General features: G+C 37.0%; 1 protein-coding gene across 1 annotated transcript in view; it reads left to right on the forward strand.

Moving 5' to 3' along the window:
- The window catches only part of STPG2 (sperm tail PG-rich repeat containing 2), a 376,150-nt gene that overhangs the window by 230,702 nt on the left and 124,441 nt on the right, over positions 1 to 21,007 (forward strand). The window contains exon 9 of the mRNA XM_055434603.2: positions 19,858 to 20,017. Within this exon, the coding sequence (XP_055290578.2) occupies positions 19,858 to 20,017 (160 nt within the window). The remainder of the gene's footprint in view (positions 1 to 19,857; positions 20,018 to 21,007) is intronic.

Consider the following 21,007-nt stretch of genomic DNA (forward strand, 5'->3'; position numbering starts at 1 on the left):
GGACTAATAGATAGGAGTCATTGTTTTCACTTCTATAGCCTGGGTTCAATCCCTGGTAGGGGAATGAGATCTCACAGGCTCTGTGGTGTGGCCAAAAAATTGGTTTTATCATATAACATGATATCTGAAAGTTGGCAGCCTAGGACTTAGTGCAGCAGCTTTATGATAGCATCAATACCTGAGAACTTTCTGTAACTGGGGACAGAAGGAGAAGCCAGGGAAATTAGAATCATGTGAATGGAATAGGTCATTGCTAATTTGAAAATGGAGATAGTTACATGGTGAAAAGAATATGCACAGTCTATATGAGCTGAGAAAGACCCTCAGAGAAAGACCCCCAAGCTTGGAAGTAGGGACTTCAGACCTCCAGGCTCAAGGAACTACCTGTATTAGTTTGGTAGTGGATCCTTCCCCTGAATTTTCAGGCTAAGAACCCAGCCAGGCTGACAACTTGATTTTGGACTTAAAACTACGATGAGAATAGAACCCAACCATGACTTCTAACCTACAGAACAGCAAATTAATGAACAGGCATTGTTTTAAACCATTAGATTTGTGACAGTTTGTTACTTAGCATTAGAAAATGAATCCATTAGTCCAAAAATTCATACTAAATTTGTTTGACATCCCTAAGGAATAATTTTGCCTGTGAATGTTCAGGAGTCCTGGTGGAGACATGGGTCAGTGGCCAGCTACAGGGTTGGGGGCACTGAGTGTAGCATGCATGCTTGGACCTTTTGAAGGAGATCTCCATTATCTTCATTACCTCCACCATAGTTTGGCTCCAGGTAAATAGGAAAGACAGAAATGTGACCACAATCACAGAAAAACTAACCAGTCTGGTCACATGGACCACAGCCTTGTCCAACTCAATGAAACTATGAGCCATGCCCTGTAGGGCCACCCAAGATGCCCGGGTCATGGCGGAGAGTTCTGACAAAATGTGGTCCACTGGAAAAGGGAATGGCAAAACACTTCAGTATTCTTGCCTTGAGAACCACATGAACACTATGAAAAGGCAAAAAGATAGGACACTGAAAGGTGAACTCCCCAGCTCAGTAGGTGCCCAATGTGCTACTGGAGGTCAGTGGAGAAATGACTCCAGAAAGAAAGAAGAGAGCCAAAGCAAAAACAACACCCAGTTTGGATATACTGGTGATAGAAGCAAAGTCTGATGCTGTAAAGAGCAATACTGAATAGGAACCTGGAATGTGAGGTCCATGAATCAAGGCAAATTGGAAGTGGTAAAACAAAAAAACTGGAGATGGCAAAACAGAATGTCGACGTTTAAGGAATCAGTGAACTAAAATGGACTGGAATGGGTGAATTGAAGTCAGATGACCATGATATCTACTACTGTGGGCAAGAATCCCTTAGAAGAAATGGAGTAGTCAACATAGTCAACAAAAGAGTCTGAAATGCTGCACTTGGAGGCAATCTCAAAAATGAAAGAATGATCTCTGTTCATTTCCATGTCAAATAATTCAGTATCATAGTAATCTAAGTCTGTGCCCCGACCAGTAATGCTGAAGAAGCTGAACGGGTCTATGAAGACCTATAAGACCTTCTAGAACTAACACCCAAAAAAGATGTCTTTTTCATTATAGGGGACTGGAATGCAAAAGTCAAGAAACACCTGGAACGACAGATAAATTTGGCTTTCGAGTGCAGAATGAAGCCAGGCAAAGGCTAATAGAGTTTTGCCAAGAGAACGTACTGGTCATAGCAAACACCCTCTTCCAACAACACAAGAGAAGACTCCAACATGGATATCACCAGGTGGTCAATACCAAAATCAGATTGATTATATTCTTTGCAGCCAAAGATGGACAAGCTCTATACAGTCATTAGAAACAAGACCGGGAGCTAACTGTGGCTCAGATCATAAACTCCTTATTGCCAAATTCAGACTTAAATTGAAGAAAGTAGGGAAAACCACTAGACCATTCAGGTATGACATAAATCAAAACCCTTACGATTGTATAGTGGGAGTGACAAATAGATTCAAGGGATTAGATCTGATAGTGTGCCTGAAGAACTGTGTACAGAGGTTCCTGACATTGTACAGGAGACAGGGATCAAGACCATTCCCAAGAAAAAGAAATGCAAAAAGACAAAATGGTTGTCTGAGGAGGCCTTACAAATAGCTGTGAAAAGAGAAGTGAAAAGCAAAGGAGAAAAGGAAATATATACCCATTTGAATGCAGAGTTCTGAAGAATAGAAAGAAGACAAAGAAAACCTGCCTCAGTGATCAGTGAAAAGAAATAGAGGAAAACAATAGAATGGGAAAGACTAGAGATCTCTTCAAGAAAATTAGAGACATCAGGTGAACATTTCATGAGAAGATGGGCACAATAAAGGACAGAAATTGATGGACCTAACAGAAGCAGAAGATATTAAGAAGAGATCACAAGAATACACTGAAGAAATATACAGAAAAGATCTTCTCAACCCAGATATTCACAATGGTGTGATTACTCAACAAGAGTCAGACATCCTGGAATGTGAATTCAAGTGGGCCTTAGGAAGCATCACTACAAACAAAGCTAGTGGAGGTGATGGAATTTCAGTTAAGCTATTTCAAATCCTAAAAGATGATGCTGTGAAAGTGTTGTCTCAATTGCCAGCAAATTTGGAAAACTCAGCAGTGGCCACAGGACTGGAAGAGTCAGTTTTCATTCCAATCCTAAGGAAATGCAATGCCAAAGAATGCTCAAACTACTACAATTGCATTCATCTCACACGGTATTAGAGTAATGCTCAAAATTCTTCAAGCCAGGCTTCAATAGTATGCGAACCGTGAACTTCCAGATGTTCAAGCTGGATTTAGAAAAGGGTACGAGGCTGCAAAAGAGACATAGGTATATAGGACAGTCTTTGGGACTCTGTGGGAGAGGGTGAAGGTGGGATGATTTGGGAGAATGGCATTGTAGCATGTATATTATCATATGTGAAATGAATCACCAGTCCAGGTTCAACGCATGATACAGGATGCTTGGGGCTGGTGCATGGGGATGACCTGGAGGGAGGATATGAGGAAGAGGGAGGTGGGAGGGGAGTTCAAGAAAGGGAACACATGCACACCCGGGGCAGGTTCGTGTCAATGTATGGCAAAACCAACCAATATATTAATGTAAGGTAATTTGCCTCCAATAAAATAAATTTAAAAAAAAGTCAAAAAGGGTGAGGAACCAGAGATCAAATTGCCAACATTTGTTGGATCATCAAAAAAAGCAAGAGAGCTCCAGATAAACATCTGTTTCTTCTTTGTTGACTATGCCAAAGCCTTTGACTGTGTGGATCACAATAAACTGTGGAAAATTCTGAAAGAGATGGGAACACCAGACCACCTGACCTGCCTCTTGAGAAACCTGTATGCAGGTCAGGAAGCAACAGTTAGAACTGGATGTGGAACAACAGACTGGTTCCAAATAGGGAAAGGAGTACGTCAAGGCTGTATGTTGTCACCCTGCTTATTTATTGTGAAATGCTGGGCTGGATGAAGCACAAACTGGAATCAAGATTGCCGGGAGAAATATCAATAACCTCAGATATGTAGATGACAGCACCCTTATGGCAGAAGGAGAAGAAGAACTAAAGAGGCTCTTGATGACAGTGAAAGAGGAGAGTGAAAATGTTGGCTTAAAGCTCCACATTCAGAAAACTAAGATCATGGCATCTGGTCCCATCACTTCGTGGCAAATGGATGGGGAAACAGTGTCAGACTTTATTTTCGGGGACTCCAAAATCACTACAGATGGTGACTGCAGTCATGAAATTAAAAGACACTTCCTCCTTAGAAGAGAAGTTATGACCAAGCTAGACAGCATATTAAAAAACAGAGACAGTACGTTGCCAGCATGGGTCTGTCTAGTCAAAGCCATGGTTTTTCCAGTAATCATTTATGGATGTGAGAGTTGGACTTGAAGAAAGCTGAGTGTGGAACAATTGATGCTTTTGAACTGTGGCATTGAAGAAGAAGACTCTTGAGAGTCCCTTGAACAGCAAGGAGAATCAGCCCGTCCATCCTAAAGGAAATCAGTCCTGAATATTCAGTGGAAGCACTGATGCTGAAGCTGAAACTCCAATACTTGGGCCACCTGCTGTGTCGAACTGACTCATTTGAAAAGGCACTTATGCTTGGAAAGATTGAAGGTGGGAAGAGAAGTGGACAACAGAGGATTGAGATGGTTGGATGGCATCACCAATTCTTTGGATATGAGTTTGAGTAAACTCCGGATGTTGGTGATGGACAGGGAGGCCTGGGGTGCTCAGTCCATGGGGTCGCAAAGAGTGGGACACTACCGAATGACTAAATTACTACTACTACTAATCTATTGAAATTAATAAATGTTCTAAACTTTGAAGATAGAATGAAGAACATATATTTTGTTTCATAATTATGTTTCCCTGCTCACGTAAAATGTAGTTTGATGTTTTTAATGTTTCATGTATATAAAAACACTGTGTAGTTATTAGTACTTTTTAATCCTTAGGAACCTCATTAAATGATGTAATCACTGATTAATGTGAAAACATCATTTGGAATAGATGAGTTCTGAAAGTGTATATATGATAATGAAATGCAGATACTGAGAAGTAAATGTCTTTATTAACTTTATTGATTTGAAAAAGTCAAAGCAGGGACAATTTTTATAGTTAATGGACAGTAAAGCATCTTTATAAAATCAAGAGTAGAAAATATAGCATATTGTAGCATATTAATTATTAGAGTTTTCAGCAACTTTGCAGGTAATATTTAAGAATGCCATTTGTTCCTTTGTTTGATTTGCTTTCCTGCATTTTCAAGTGGCACTATACATCAGCTTTAATTTGTGTTGTCTCGGTTTTAATGGTATACATTAAAAATTATTAGTATGAAAACATTATTTAATTTGCCTTCAAATCAAATTTCTGTAGATCTTACATAATATTGTTTGGTGTAAAAAGCCTTTCAGAGGACAGTATGTTTTATAGTATTGGATTGAATAATTTTCTTGGAAAGAGAGAAGGACAAAGTCAAAGCCAGTATTTTTTACTAACTTTTGGGCGGAAGGAGGGGAGGAATAAAGATATGAAAAATTTGGAGTGACTTTATGTGAAATGGTAATCAGATGCTTTTTCTAACTGAAACCAGATTTTCTTCCTCTTCCACTTGTCTTCTTTTTCACATGCATTGGTACATGCTTAATTGACTTACTTTCTTAGTAAGTGTAGGTATTAATGTGGGCTTCTGGGGGCTCAGTGGTAAAGAATCCACCTGCCAGTGCAGGAGATGTGGGTTCAATCCCTGATCCAGGAAGATCCCCTGGACAAGAAAATGACAACCCACTCCAGTATCCTTGCCTGGAAAAATCCTGAGGACAGAGGAGCCTGGCGGCCTACTGTCCGTGGGCTCGCAAAGAGTTGGACAAGTTATAATTCCATGTCAGTGCTTGCGCATTTTGTCATTTGAAACATACACTGATTGTTTAACTGCATGTTCTAAAATTAATTTATGGCATTGAAGGATATATTACTTTCAAGTTGTATTTGTAGTAATTATTTTGGAAAAATCAAGTTTTACCTAAATATATGCAATATTAGAAATTTAATATTTATAATGAAGTATAATAATAACTAAAAGTTGTTCAAGTAGTGCTCAGCTGTGTGCATGACACGCTGTGTTGCACATACATTAACACATTTATCCTTATAAGAACACCAAGAAGTGGGAACTATTGTTGTTATACCTCTTTTATGAATGAGGAAATTGAAACACAAGATTCACCCATTGTCATATGGTTTTGCAAACATGCCAGGGCTTGATCTCTGGCAGTGCCCTTTGGAGTCCATAATCTTTACTACTGGTGTGCACTGAGGCCAGTGCTTTGTAAAGACTCAGTACATTTTTGTATTTCAATGTAAGTTAGGGTAGCATTTTAAATGTACAGTTTGTTTTTTGATATTGAAATCTACAACCTGAGTCATAAAGTGTTGTTTTTGTGTATGGTTAACATTACCAGAGCTTCCTATCTTGCCCTTTTTCTCTGTTGAGACAATCAATGTTCATTTTCTGTTGTTCTATATACCTTCTTTGTCTTGCACCTTGCATTCTCTTCTCTATTTTCATCTTTTTCAGTTCATTCTTCTCTGTCATCATCTTTACTCTTGTCTGTCTGTATATAACCATAATTATTTGAAGTAGATAATTGGATGCTAAGATATTTATAGCTTACAGAAAGCCAACGTCGATCATTCTGCCCACTCTTGGCTTACTATATATGGTGGTGTTAGTTTCCAAATATCAATAATTCTGTGACTTATCTACTGCAAATCTCATAAGAAGAGAAAAGAAAAAAGACATGTCTCCTGTACAATGACCCACTGAATCTTTCTGAATGTGCCCTTCAGCATGCATTATGATGGGAGGGGTTTGGATGAGTGAGTGAGACCTTGAGGGCCTTCTTGAAGCTAATGATAGGGTTATAAATATAACCCAGCAATTCTGACATCAAGTTCTAATATATTTTAGTAGCACTACCTTGAAGTGATTCCTCTTTTTATACAGTGGGTGATTCTTGACATACAGAGCATTGATAGCTGATAATAAGGGTCATTTGATTTCACAGAGTTTAAACATCACTTATTGACTGAACTCTTTCTTACAGATGTTTCTCTAGGGTTAATGTACAATTTTCACAACTTTATTATTCAAATGCACAGTTTCCTCACAAATCACATTGAAATTTTATCTCTTCTAAGTTTTCTAACTTTATCAAAATGATTTTTAGTGCCTTATCAAAATCTGTTCAACTGGCTCTGGGAGCAGTTATGTTCTTTTTAAAGAATCATTTACACTAACTTTCTTTCTTTCCACATTCTACTTACAAAGTAATTTACTTTTGGATTTTTATTGAATTGATAAAACTCTTTAGAAATGATGTAAGGATTATTCCAGATAAATTTATACCGATGAATGATTTATACCAGATAATTCTTTATCTATGCTTTTTCCCTGCCTGAGTAGCGTTAGCATTTACAGGAAGAAAAAGGTTATATAGGCTATTTCTGCTCACATGTTTTACTTTAATCTGCTGATATATATATATTTTTCTATAAAACCAGTGTCAGAGGTGGTCATGAAAAGCTCAAGCATCAAAAGTAAAAGTCTACTTTTTTGATAGCAAAGAAAAGAAATATGTCTCACATAAAATAATAATCAAATTTAACTACCTGAAGACATATTGTAATGATTTTGTGAAAGTTAGTCCTTGATCAGTTTGAATAGAAATGCTCCTGCATCATTGCTGAGATTATAAATTTCATTTATCTTTACCAGAAACTGGAGCATCTTTAGGGAAAGCAGTACTTGAACAGTTTTACACAACAGATTAAATTTTAAAGAACTGCTTTATACATGAGGCTAATTTAGTCACTGTGGGGGTTGAAACTGCTTTCAGGGTGTAGTGTCAGCCCTACTTTTAGGGAGAAACTCAGTGATAAAATCACACATGAGAGGGAAAGCTTCAAGATAGATACTGATAGATGCATTCACTCATTCATTAGCTCAGGTATCTACTCATTGATTTAACAATGTTCATTAATCACTTACTGTGTGCCACACACTTGAGGGTATGATGTTGTATTGAGGGTATAATGATGAGCAAAACAAATGCTTTCTGAATCTTCAAGAAGTTTACCTTTCTATGGGAATGAGTAATGTTAAAAAATAATTGACTTAAATTGAAAATGCAATAATGACTGCAAACTTAAGAGCTATGTGTTCTGAAAGCCTATTGCAAGAGTAAATGGATCCAGGGAAGATTTGAGACCCAAAGGATGAGCATGAATTAAACAAAGTCAGTAAGTCATGGGTCAAAATAGCTTTTTATATAGTCTAAAATCCTGATAGTATTATAGAAGTGAGTTGATTTTTTATGGTTCTGATTTCCTCACAGGCAGCTATTGTGACTGAGATTACTAATTCCCTACCCCGTCTTTATTCTTTTTCTTCCTTTCTAACATTCCTCTTTAACATAACCCAATTTTATTTAGAAGAATAACATGCCCAGATAAAACAGTTACTTTTTAAAAGTTCGCTTATAGGGTGGTTATTTGACACAGTTTTAACCAATGGGAAGAAAACAGAAGTTACTGATTTGGGCTCCTAGGAAAGTTCCTCTTGGAAAGTTTTTCAGCTATTAAACAGAATTTTGCCTTTTGATTTTTCTTTTGATTTCTAAAATGAGAATGCTGTGGCAGGAGCTATGGCTAATGTCTGAGAACATTAGGATGATGGTCACAATCTAAGTATAGTAAAATAGAAAGCCTGAAAGGGCCTTGATTCCCTGTGTAACTCTGGAGCCCCTAAACTTTTGGATTCCTACTATCATTTTTTCTTTGAGAGAAGAAAAGAAAAATTAATCTGAAAATATGTAGGGTACATAGAATCCTATCTGTGGAAACCTTGATTGCCTTCTCATTAGATGACTTTATTCTCTTTCTACCCTTATATTGACAAAGAAAAAAGCAATATTCAAGTAGATATGGTATACTTATTTAATGTGCCTTTTAAACATTTGTGTGTCTATACAAGCAATAAGTATTAGAAGAATTAAAAAGTAAAGAATATCAATTCCAGCTTGAGTGATCAAGAATGGTTCATGGAAAATGTTCCATTTGAACTGAGCTTTAAAATTGTAAAGTTGCCTTCACAATTTAAAAAGCCTTTTGCATACCAAGGAAAATCATCTGAATTTTTTCCCCATAGTCACTCAGGAGCTGATGAATGCTTCCAGTGGATGTGTGTCATGTTTTTAGTACGATAACTTACTTGCTATTGGAATGCCAATGATTTGAGACTGGAAGACCTAAAGGTTAAAAAGGCAGTTATTACAGTTGTCAAGCAGTATTTTGGAGCCCTTACCAGGATCTTTTTTGGTAGTAAAGGAAAAAGAGCGTTAATTTTTAGATATAGGAGAGAAGGGTGAAGTGAGAGACAGCTTTCTGTTTTCAGGCCTGGCTACATAAGGAATTGTTGTAGGCAGGTGAGAAAGGATAGATGATTGGGTAGCTGTGGAAGGAAAGAAAATGAATTTTATCTTAAGGCTATCTGAGAATAATGAAGTGGAAATGTACAGCAAGCAATTGGAAACTTAAGCATGATGAGTTATATAATATTATGTTGAAGAAATTAGGTGAAATTAATGGTTTTATTGCCAACATGATTTTGCCCGTCAGCATTTTTTTTTTTTTTCCTTTACTGGGTTTTGAAGTATCATAGTGTAACTGACAACTCTACTTTCTTTCATAAAACAGCATTAGGATAAAAGGTCTTTTTCACTGTGCTGGGAGATTATAGAAAATGAGATCCATGTTTCCTGTTTTTGATGATCACAATTACATTATATTACATCTATATTAAAATATTTTTTTTTTCTAAAATAGCATTCCTTTCTAAGTCATATATTTAAAGAAGTGTTTGTTTAGAATGATGAATATTAGGAATGCTGGAAAAAGGTGGGGTAACATGTTTTTAATTATAATTTGCAATATACAGAACAAAGATAATTTGATTATCATCTGAAATGCCTTTCTTCTCTATAAAGCCAAAATGAAATAACTTGGAAAAACATATTGGTAAATTGCTTTAATCAAAGTTTTCTGCATATTCAGGCAAACTTCACTACATTTATATGGTCTATAAATTTTTCACTGTATATATTTGATTAAAGATTTTGATTTGATGCTTTGATTGAAAGTATCCTTGAAGTTTTCTTAACACACTTCAGTAATAAGACAAGCTTGTCAATGTATGGAAAAACCAATGTAATATTGTAATTAGCCTCCAATTAAAATTAAAAAAAAAAGAACCCCTAAGTGAGTTCTTAATAATTATATATTTGAAATTTTAAAATAGAATTTTAGACCAGAATATACCTAGCTAGAAATAACAACTAGAACAAGTTGCCCCAAAGCATAAAGTTAATTTTAGCCCAAATCATAGTTGATTAGTGATTTATTATTTTACCTACCTTTGTGTGTGTGTGTGTGTGCGGTATGTGTGTATACATATATACCTTACAGAAAGCAAAACTGGATGAACATTTGTTTTATATCTTTCAAGAAATTGTTCGTGTCTAATTGCCTAGAATGTTAACTCTTGTAGTGTGTGTGAATTTGTCACCTAGCTATTATTCTTAGAGCTGTTGTGTATCACTGTGGACTCAACCTGCTGGTCAGAGTTTGTCTTCTAAGCAAGGCAAGATTGAAATTCCACTCTGCCTTTGTGGCTCTGCCCCATTCATGTTGCCCTTCCTGAGGGTTTCATTTCTCCTCCCTGCAAGTCCTACCCTTTACAAATTTTCAGCTTACTCTTTAGCTTTCTATGCTGTTTGGGTTCAAAACTTGGCAAATATCTTGAGAAAGAGGCTTGTATTTGTTGCCAGCCCATATAATCGTGTGACTTTGGCTCCTTAGCATCAGGAGGCTGCACATTTTATTCTGTCTCTTTAGCCCAGAATTATGTTCTTTTGCTTGCTCTAGCACTCACCAAATAGTCCATTGTAAAGAACCATAATGAATTTGTTCTCCCCTGATCTTCAGTCCCTTATGATAGACTTTGTGTCCTTTGAAAGCTCCACTAGTTCCTCTTTCCAGGAGAATAACCTGGCTGCCTATGAAAAACCTGATCTTAGTTTTCTGAATGTTGAGCTTTAAGCCAACTTTTTCACTCTCCTCTTTCATTTTCATCAAGAGGCTCTTCAGTTCTTCTTTACATTCTGCCATAAGGGTGGTGTCATCTACATATCTGAGGTTATTGATATTTCTCTTGGAAATCTTGATTCCAGATTGGCTTCATCGAGCCCAGAATTTTGCATGATGTACTCTGTATATAAGTTAAATAAGCAGGGTGACAATATACAGCCCTGACGTACTCCTTTTCCTATTTGGAACCAATCTGTTGTTCCATGTCCAGTTCTAACTGTTGCTTTATGACCTGCAAACAGATTTCTCAAGAGGCAAGTCAGGTGGTCTGGTATTCCCATCTCTTTCAGAATTTTCCACAGTTAATTGTGACCCACACAGTCAAAGGCTTTGGCATAGTCAATAAAACAGAAGTCGATGCTTTTCTGGAAATCTCTTGCTTTTTCAATGATCCAATGGATGTTGACAATTTGATCTCCGTTTCGCTGCCTTTTCTAAAACCAGCTTGAACATGTGGAAGTTCACAGTTCACGTATTGCTGAAGCCTGGCTTGGAGAATTTTGAATATTAATTTACTAGCATGTGAAATGAGTGCAATTGTGCGGTAGTTAGAGCATTCCTTGGCATTGCCTTTCTTTGGTATTGGAATGAAAACCGACCTTTCCAGTCCTGTGGCCACTGCTGAGTTTTCCAAATTTGCTGGCATATTGAAGGCAGAGCTTTCATAGAATCATCTTTCAGGATTTGAAATAGCTTAACTGGAATTCCATCACCTCCACTAGGTTTGTTCATAGTGATGCTTCAAAGCCCACTTGACTTCACATTCCAGATGTCTGGTTCTAGGTGAGTGATCACACCATCATGGTTTTCTGGGTCAATAAGATCTTTTTTGTACAGTTCTTCTGTGTATTCTTGCCACCTCTTCTTTATATCTTTTGCTTCTGTTAGGTTCATACTGTTTCTGTCCTTTATTGTGCCTATCTTTACATGAAATGTTTCCTTGGTATCTCTGATTTTCTTGAAGAGTTCTCTAGTCTTTCCCATTCTATTGTTTTCCTCTATTTATTCTCATTGACCACTAAGGAAGCCTTTCTTATCTCTCCTTGCTATTCTTTACAACTCTGCATTCAAATGGGTATATCTTTTCTTTTGCTCCTTTGCTTTTCATTTCTCTTCTTTCCACAGCTATTTGTAAGGCCTCCTCAGACAGCCATTTTGATTTTTTTTTTCTTGGACATGGTCTTGATCCCTGTCTCCTGTACAATGTCATGCACTTCTGTCCATAGTTCTTCAGGCACTGTGTCTATCAGATCAAAAATCCCTTGAATCTATTTGTCACTTCCACTATATAATCATAAGGGTTTTTATTTAGGTTATACCTGAATGGCCTAGTGGTTTTCCCTACTTTTTTCAATTTAAGTCTGAATTTGGCAATAAGGAGTTCATGATCTGAGTCACAGTCAGCTCCCAGTCTTGATTTTGCTGACTGTATAGGCTTCTCCATCTTTGGCTCCAAATAATATAATCAATTTGATTTTGATATTGACCATCTGGTGATGTCCATGTTAGGATTTTCAACCAGTCCATCCTAAAGGAGATCAGTCCTGGGTGTTCATTGGAAGGACTGATCCTAAAGCTGAAACTGCAGTACTTTGGCCACCTCATGCGACGAGTTGACTCACTGTAAAAGACTCTGATGCTGGGAGGGATTGGGGGCAGGAGGAGAAGGGGACAGCAGAGAATGAGATGGCTGGATGGCATCACCAACTCGATGGACATGAGTTTGAGTGAACTCCGGGAGTTGGTGATGGACAGGGAGGTCTGGCGTGCTGTGTGATTCATGGGGTCGCAAAGAGTCGGACACGACTGAGCGACTGAACTGAACTGATACTATGGTGGAGGTAATGATGATAATGCGTCCTCCTTAAAAGATCCCATGCATATACTGCTACACTCAGTGCCCCCAACCCTGCAATAGGCCACCACTGACCCACGCCTCCACTGGAGACTCCTGGACACTCCTAGTCAAGTATGGTCAGTCTCTTGTGGGGTCAAGGGAACTTCAGTTTAGATAATTAAAGTAAATATACTGAGTTTGACAGTAGAGAATATCAATAAAAAATAGAAACAAGCATGCAAACATGCAAAAGAACCAAAAAAGTATTCTAGAATTATAAAGGACAAAAATGTAAATAAAAATTGACCAATGGGACTTAATAGCAGATTTGAGATGACAGAAGACAAAATCAATGAACTAAATAAAATATAGCTCAATAGAAATTATTGAATCTGAAAAAAAAATGAACAAATGAGAAGTTTCAGAAACCTTTGGGTCAGTGTCATGTATTCCAGCATATGTGAAATGAAAGTCTCAGGAGTAGAGTTGGGAAAGAAAGGGACAAAAAAAAAGTTTGAAGAAAAGATAGCTGAAAGCTTTTCTAGAATTAATGAAAAACATGAATATACAAATCCAGGAAGTTCAGTGAACTGCTAAGTAAAATATTTGTAAAAAGAATCTGCTCTTAGGCATACATAGTCAAATGGCTGGAAGTCAAAAACAAAAAGAACATCTTAAAAGTGAAAAATAGTTTACTGCATACGGTGGAAATAATATGATTATTAATCTCTTATCAGAAATAGTAGAGGCCCAGAATCAGTGAGAGTTAGTCACTCAGTCATGTCCAACTCTTTGTGACCCCATGGACTGTAGCCTGCTAGGCTCCTCTGTCCATGGGATTCTCCAGGTGAGAATACTGGAGTGGGTGGCCATTCCCTTCTCTTGGGGATTTTCCTGATTCAGGGATCGGACCAGTGCCTCCTGTGTCTCCTGCACTGAAAGCAGATTCTTTCCCATCTGAGTCACCAGGGAAGCCCCCCAAATCAGTGAAATGACATGTTAAATGCCAGGAGAAAAATAAGTGAATCAAGAATTCTGTAGCCAGTAAAAGTATCACTGAAAATGAAACATGAAATAAAGACATCCTCAAATCTTTAACCATAGCATGGTAAAAGGAAAATTCATTCTGAGGCTAACTCATGTTCAGCCTTTGTTCATAGTGTACTACATCTTAGGTGTCAACTTGGTGATTAAATGCTCCATTTCTTGCTGGGGCTGAAGGTTTAAATATTGGTATTTGGTAATCAGAGTTTTTAAAGATCAGAGCCTACCTGCAGTTTAATATGTCCAAGATTAGAGAGTATATGAAATTTCACATGTCAAAATGGTACAAGGATTGGAAAAATTGAATTTTTTGAAATGAACTGGTCTTTGAGGCTTCAGGTCAGTTAGGATTTTAAGTGGTTAAGAATTCTGGGCATGGGGAATTATGCAGGGCCTTTGATATTTAATTTTGTTGTTTCTGTTGGTTGGTTGGGGCTTAAAATACTAGGAACTTTCCTTTTAAAAGTCCTATTGGTATTTCTCTGCAGGAAATAGAAATATCACTGAGTGTTTCATGTAGTCCCACAACTAATAGAAATAATAATGCTAATAATAATGATGGCAATGAAAACAAACAGTAGTTCATGTTATGTATCAAACATGTTGATCTGAACAAATAGACTGCTGAATGTTTCTCTGGCAAAGATGTGTTTATTTGAGATCAGCAGAGAATGGCAATTTGGTGTCTGCAAACATGGTGTATGTGTGCGTGCTCAGTCACTTTAGTTGTCTGACTCTTTGTGATCCTATGGACTGTAGCCTACCGAGGCCCTCTTTCCTGGGATTATCCTGGCGAGAATACTGGAGTGGGTTGCCATGCCCTCCTCTCGGGGATCTCCCCAATCCAGGGATTGAACCTGTGCCTCCTGCATTTCAGGTGGATTCTTTACCACTGAACCACCTGGGAAGTCCCTGGAACCATGGTGAGTCATGTGCAAGTCCCTGCAGGGGAAGGGAAGAAGAACACTTTTCCAGAGATGAAAAGGAAGTTGGGAGGGCTATAGAAAACAGAATCCAGGGTATTACATTGGCTGAGTTCTTGCCAGGAAAGAAGAAGGTATTTCTTCCTGTAGGGCTTTACTATCATCCCAGGGTGTGAGAGCTCCCTCTTCTGACCTTCTGACTATAATTAATTGAGGTTTTTGTTCATTAATGCTTTAATAGATACCATTCTAAGAATTTTGCATACATCAATTATTTTAATTCTGTTATAATTTATGTCATTTTTAGATAGGACCCTGGCTTTCCATATGAAGAAATCAAGACACCTTAGACTTTAATTTGCATCAAAAGATAACTTTTATTTCATCGGACATTTACGGCATTTTCCCTCAGTCTTATTTGCATCTTTCAGTTTGTCCTCCCACTGTTGCCTCTGGGAAATGAACGTAACTACTAGCACTGCCAATGCCACCACTGGAATAGATGTTTTTTAAACTCACTTTATTTAGACCAAAAAAGAAAATAAGCTCTAAAATGGGATTTTTAATGTTCTCTATTTTTTTTTTTTAATAACTAACTGCCAGTTGAAAAGCTGGCATTTGAGCCTATGGCTTAAACTCATGTCCTAGGTTTTAAAAATTAGGCCAGGAAGATGAGAATCAAGTAGTTTTAGCTTTTGTGCTGGGACTCAGATTGTACTGCAAAACACGTGGGATATTCCAAACACAGGAACAGGATGCAAACACTGGGTAAAAAAAGACATGAGAAATGTCTATTATATCCACTCATCAAATGCCTTCCCTATTTTCTGTGATGTGTAAAGGATCACCAACAGAAATTTGATGATTTTATCTATACATAGTTTTCCCCGAAATGGTGTATAAAATACAATATATAGGTATTGTTGTTGCTCTTTTTTTAAAAAATTAATTTACTTTTTATTAAAAGATAATTGCTTTACAGAATTTTGCTATTTTCTGTCAAACCTCAACATGAATCCGCCATTGGTATACATATATCCCTTCCCTTTTGAAACTCCCTCCCATCTCCCTCCCATCCCACTCCTCTAGATTGATGCAGAGCCCATGTTTGAGTTTCCTGAGCCATACAGCAAATTCTCATTGGCTATCTATTTTGTATATAGTAATGTAAATTTCCGTGTTACTCTTTCCATACATCTCACCCTCTACATTATTGCTCTTAAACAGGCTTTCAGATTTATCTTACTAATCCTAGGAATTAATTAATGAATGCCTAGAAAATTTGCCTGACATATTAATCTCTTAGATTAAATGAGAGTTGAAGATGAGTAAGAACAACCTAGAAACATCAGTAAAGGACACAATTAGGGAATAAGACTTTATATTTTTGGGCTCCAAAATTACCGCAGATGGTGACTGCAGCCATGAAATTAAAAGACGCTTACTCCTTGGAAGGAAAGTTATAACCAACCTAGACAGTATATTAAAAAGCAGAGACATTACGTTGCCAGCAAAGGTCTGTCTAGTCAAAGCTGTGGTTTTTCCAGTAGTTATATACGGATGTGAGAGTTGGACTATAAAGAAAACTGAGTGCAGAAGAATTGATGCTTTTGAACTGTGGTGTTGGAGAAGATTCTTGCGAGTCCTTTGGACTGCAAGGAGATCCAACCCATCCATCCTAAAGGAAATCAGTCCTAAATATTCATTGGAAGGGCTGATGCTGAAGCTGAATATCTAATAGTTTGGCCACCTGATATAAAGAGCCAACTCATTGGAAAAGACCCTGATGCTAGGAAAGATTGAGGACAGGAGGAAAGGGGACAACGGAGGATGAGATGGTTAGATGGCATCACCTACTCAATGGACATGAATTTGAGTAAACTCTGGGAGTTGGTGATGGACAGGGAAGCCTGGCTTGCTGCAGTCCATGGGGTTGCAAAGAGTCGGACGTGACTGACTGACTGAACTGACTAAGCGAATACGTTTTCAGAGAAACATGCAAATGGTATAAAAAGAGGTGATCATGAATGAAGGTAGTATATTTTCACTTGGTAGAGGAGGCAGTGAATCTAATGAAATTTAGGGTAGCTAGTTGGACAAAGTTTTGGAGGTTGAACACTATCATTAAAGAATACTGAATCACTTGTGTAGTTACTTACCTTTTCTTCAACATATTAAAAAAAAAAAGATAAAAGGTTTTACATGGCAGCAGCCAAATCCACCACTCATATTTAGTCTAGGTACTAGAAGAGAGACTACCAGACCATCTGACCTGCCTCTTGAGAAATCTGTATGCAGGTCAGGAAGCAACAGTTAGAACTGGACATGGAACAACAGACTGGTTCCAAATAGGAAAAGAAGTATGTCAAGTCTGTATATTGTCACCCTGCTTATTTAACTTATATGCAGAGTACATCATGCAAAATGCTGGTCTTGATGAAGCACAAGCTGGAATCAAGATTGACGGGAGAAATGTCAATAACTTCAGATATGCAGATGACACCACCCTTATGGCAGAAAACGAAGAACTAAAGAGCCTCTGGATGAAAGTGAGAGAGGAGAGTGAAAAAGTTGGCTTAAAGCTCAACATTCATGGCATGTTGGTCCCATCATGGGACCTGGAAAACTAAGATCATGGCATCTGGTCCCATCATTTCATGGCAAATAGATGGGGAAACAGTGGCTGACTTTATTTTTTCGGGGTCCAAAATCACTGCAGATGGAGACTGCAGCCATGAAATTAAAAGACACCTACTCTTTGAAAGGAAAGTTATGACCAACCTAGATAGTGTATTAAAGAGCAGAGACATTACTTTGCCAACTAAGGTTCATCTAGTCAAGACTATGGTTTTTCCAGTAGTCATATATAGATGTGAGAGTTGGACTATAAAGAAAGCTGAATGCCAAAGAATTGATGCTTTTGAACTGTGGTGTTGAGAAGACTCTTGAGAGCCCCTTGGACTGCAAGGAGATCCAACACGTCCATCCTAAAGGAGATCAATCCTGAGTGTTCATTGGAAGGACTGATACTGCAGCTGAAACTCCAATATTCTGGCCACCTGATGGGAAGAACTGATTCATTTGAAAAGACCCTGATGCTGGGAAGCATTGATGGCAGGAGGAGAAGGGGATGACAGAGGATGAGATGGTTGGATGGAATCACTGACTGAGTCTGAGTAAACTCCACGAGTTTGGTGATGGACAGGGAGGCCTGGCATGCTGTGGTCCATGGGGTCACGAAGAGTCAGACACGACTGAGGGACTGACCTGAACTGAGCAGCTTTTGATAAGAAAATGAAAATGGGTAGTATAATCAAGATCTTCGTAAAGCTTTCCTAAATACTGAGTACTTTGAATATGAATGGTTTCTTTGTGCTCTTTTATGCTTTCTTTCACATACCACAGAGGCAGTCCTGAAAGATCCAAAAGTCATCTTTGAGGCTATTTTACTACCATTTATCCTCAGCCTATTTTTACTAAATATACTACTAGTGTAGACAAGAAAGAAACAGTAATTGACATTTCTCAGTTGACTTATAGATTGTGGAATTTGTGTTTGACATAGTATTTATACCAAAAATATGGAATTGCATGTAAGAATCTCCTCCACCAGTCATGATCTGTGCTTTTACCTTATTTAGTGATTCTTTGGAAGTGGGAGATCATGCTGTTGGCTTGTGCATGAAGGTGATGATCATAGGGATTTAAGGAACAAAGAAAGTACATTTTATAAAGTATGGCTCCTAGATGGACTTCAAAAGTATGCTTTCTCAGTATCCAAATGTGTTTGACTTATTTGAAATATTTTAAAAACTCTTTTCTGTTTGCCTATACTTTGATTGTTCAGTCTTGTTTTCTACGTTGAAATTAGCTTTAGCAGAATAGTAAATGGTTCCTCTGGTAGCCTGCCAGGTTCCTCATGGTAGCCTGCCAGGTTCCTCTGTCCATGGAATTCTCCAGGCAACAGTACTGGAGTAGGTAGCCATTCCCTTCTTCAGGGTATCTTCCCTATCCTGGGATTGAACCCAGGTCTCCTGCATTGCTGGCAGATTCTTTACCATCTGAACCACCAGGGAATAGTAAGAATAGCGAACCCTTTTTGTAGATTCAGGGACCAATCTAAATATTTGTTTTAACTGATTTAAACCTCACAGCAACTCAATGACATAGAATATAAGTTCTATAGTTTTCCCACTTACAGATGAAGACACTGGGAATTACAGAGGTTGAGTAGCTTGGTTAGGGTCCTACAGCAAGTAAGAAGAAGATATTTGGAACCAAAAAGGTCTTGTGCTAGAGCCTCCACCCTTAGCCACAAGACAAGTCTCCTGCCCGCCTGAAAATTATTAAAACTTAAAAAATTTTGTCTTTGTACATAAAACAGATGAAGAGATTTGTTATATATAAAACATTATTTTTAAAAATAATTTGAAGAAAATGAGTTTTAAAAGTTTTCATTGAGGTAATTAACTAATGGTTTGTAGGCATTAATTGTGTAACAAATATATAATATTTTTATTTTGTTTAGAATTATTATTACAGTTATTAATATCCATGTGGTTTATGTTGATTAAAAATGTTAATATAACTGTAGAGCATGTTAAGAGCCATAGGTGATGAAAGGGGGAAGCCTTTTAACCTAATTGAAATCTATTAAAATGAAATAAGCAGTCTCATTTGTAGGATAAGTAAAGTATGCTTGCATAGGATGGTAAAGCAGGAGTAATTTTTCTACTTAAGAAAATAAATAATCAGTGCTCTCATTTCTATATAAAATTTGATTTTCATTGTGAAATTTGAAAATTAGAGATTGATGTATATTATGAAGGGCTTCCCAGTGGCTCAGTGGTAAAGAATTCGCCTGCAATGCAGGAGATGTGAGTTGGATCCCTGGGTTGAGAAGATCCTGTGGAGAAGGCCATGACAATACATGACAACTCCAGTATTCTTGCCCTGGAAATCCCATGGACAGAGGAGCCTGGTGGTCCACAGTCCATGGGATTGCAAAAGAGTCAGACATGATTTGGCATCTAAACAATAACAACAACTATATTATGAAGACTAATTTTTTAAGAATGTGAATCTGTAATTCATGATTCTGTTCATGTTAATTTTTTGTGAGTCAGTTTATACTTCATTTAGGAGAGCATAATTTAGGAATACTCTTTTAAATTTCTATTTTTAATAATGAAGTAGAAGTTTTGTATTTTTCTACATATACCATTTCTTAGTGTGAAAATCTATGCTATATCTTTCTGGAAATTTCCTATATGTTTATGCTGGTTCATTGAAATCTGTTTCAGGGTGTTCCAGCACCAGGTGCCTATGATGTTCAAAAATCATATGAAATGTCTCAAATTCAACATAAATACATGCCACCTCGTACTTTTGTGGCTAGAATAAAACATGCCTCCTTTCTTAGCACAACACCTCGGTACCTGGACAAAGTGGATGATGGGCCAGGTAAGTAAAGATTGTTCTTTTAAAGATATGAGGAAAAAATCTAAAAAGATTTCCTTATTAAAACAGATAATTATAAACATACATTTACCATGTCTCTTTTAAGTTTGCAGGACCAAAAAAAAGAAAAACAACAACCTAAATCTGCTTATGTAGTGAAAGATATTAGATTTTTTTCAACTGTAAGGTTTGTTTGGAATTTTATGTCTTTTAATTTTTCCAAAGACAATTTTAATAATTTTACTACAGCTAATAAGTCATCTCCTATTAGAGAAAAAAACAAACTCTAAATATGCTACATTATTAGAGGAGAAATAACTACTGATTTGGAAAATCAGTCATATACAAGATATATATCTTGTACATATCATGCCAGTCTCATGGAATTATTTAAATTTTCCTCAGGTATTAAGAAAGCCACTATTTAAAAGCTAAATGTTTTTATCATGACTTGAAATACCAAAAGAAATTTTAATTTTTAAAATTGCAATTAGTTCAGCTACTAGTAATTACACTTTTGTACTAAAATATAATGAAATAGCTTTTCTTGGTAATGAAAATGAATTCGTAAGTCTATTTCACACCAGAGTGCTAGATAAAGAATAGGAACATGAGTTTTCAACAGTAATTTACAAATGTATTACCAGTAAATAATCAAACTATTGTAATCTTTATGAGACTATGAAAAGAAAAAATGAAATAGAATAGAGAAAATTAAGAGGTTTTAAAGAAAAATCAAAGCAGGAGAATATGATGGGTCAAGCAAATAAGAATACTTGGGGAACCCTGAAATCCATAGAGGCTTGCTTTATTTTTCACTTTCAAGAATCAGGTATCTTACCAACTCCATTTTAAGTCCAAATTTAGCTTTCCTTAGTTTCTTTTTCATCTTTTGAGTTATTGTGCCATTGTATATTTTGTCAGGTTTTAGCTTTGTTTGAAGTCTCAGTAGAATTCAATTACCTTTACTGTGTCCATAACCACACTCAATAT

Source organism: Moschus berezovskii, chromosome 5, assembly GCF_049115385.1.
Source record: "Moschus berezovskii isolate FMDL1 chromosome 5, NW_MosBer_1.0, whole genome shotgun sequence".
NCBI classification, from domain to species: domain Eukaryota; kingdom Metazoa; phylum Chordata; class Mammalia; order Artiodactyla; family Moschidae; genus Moschus; species Moschus berezovskii.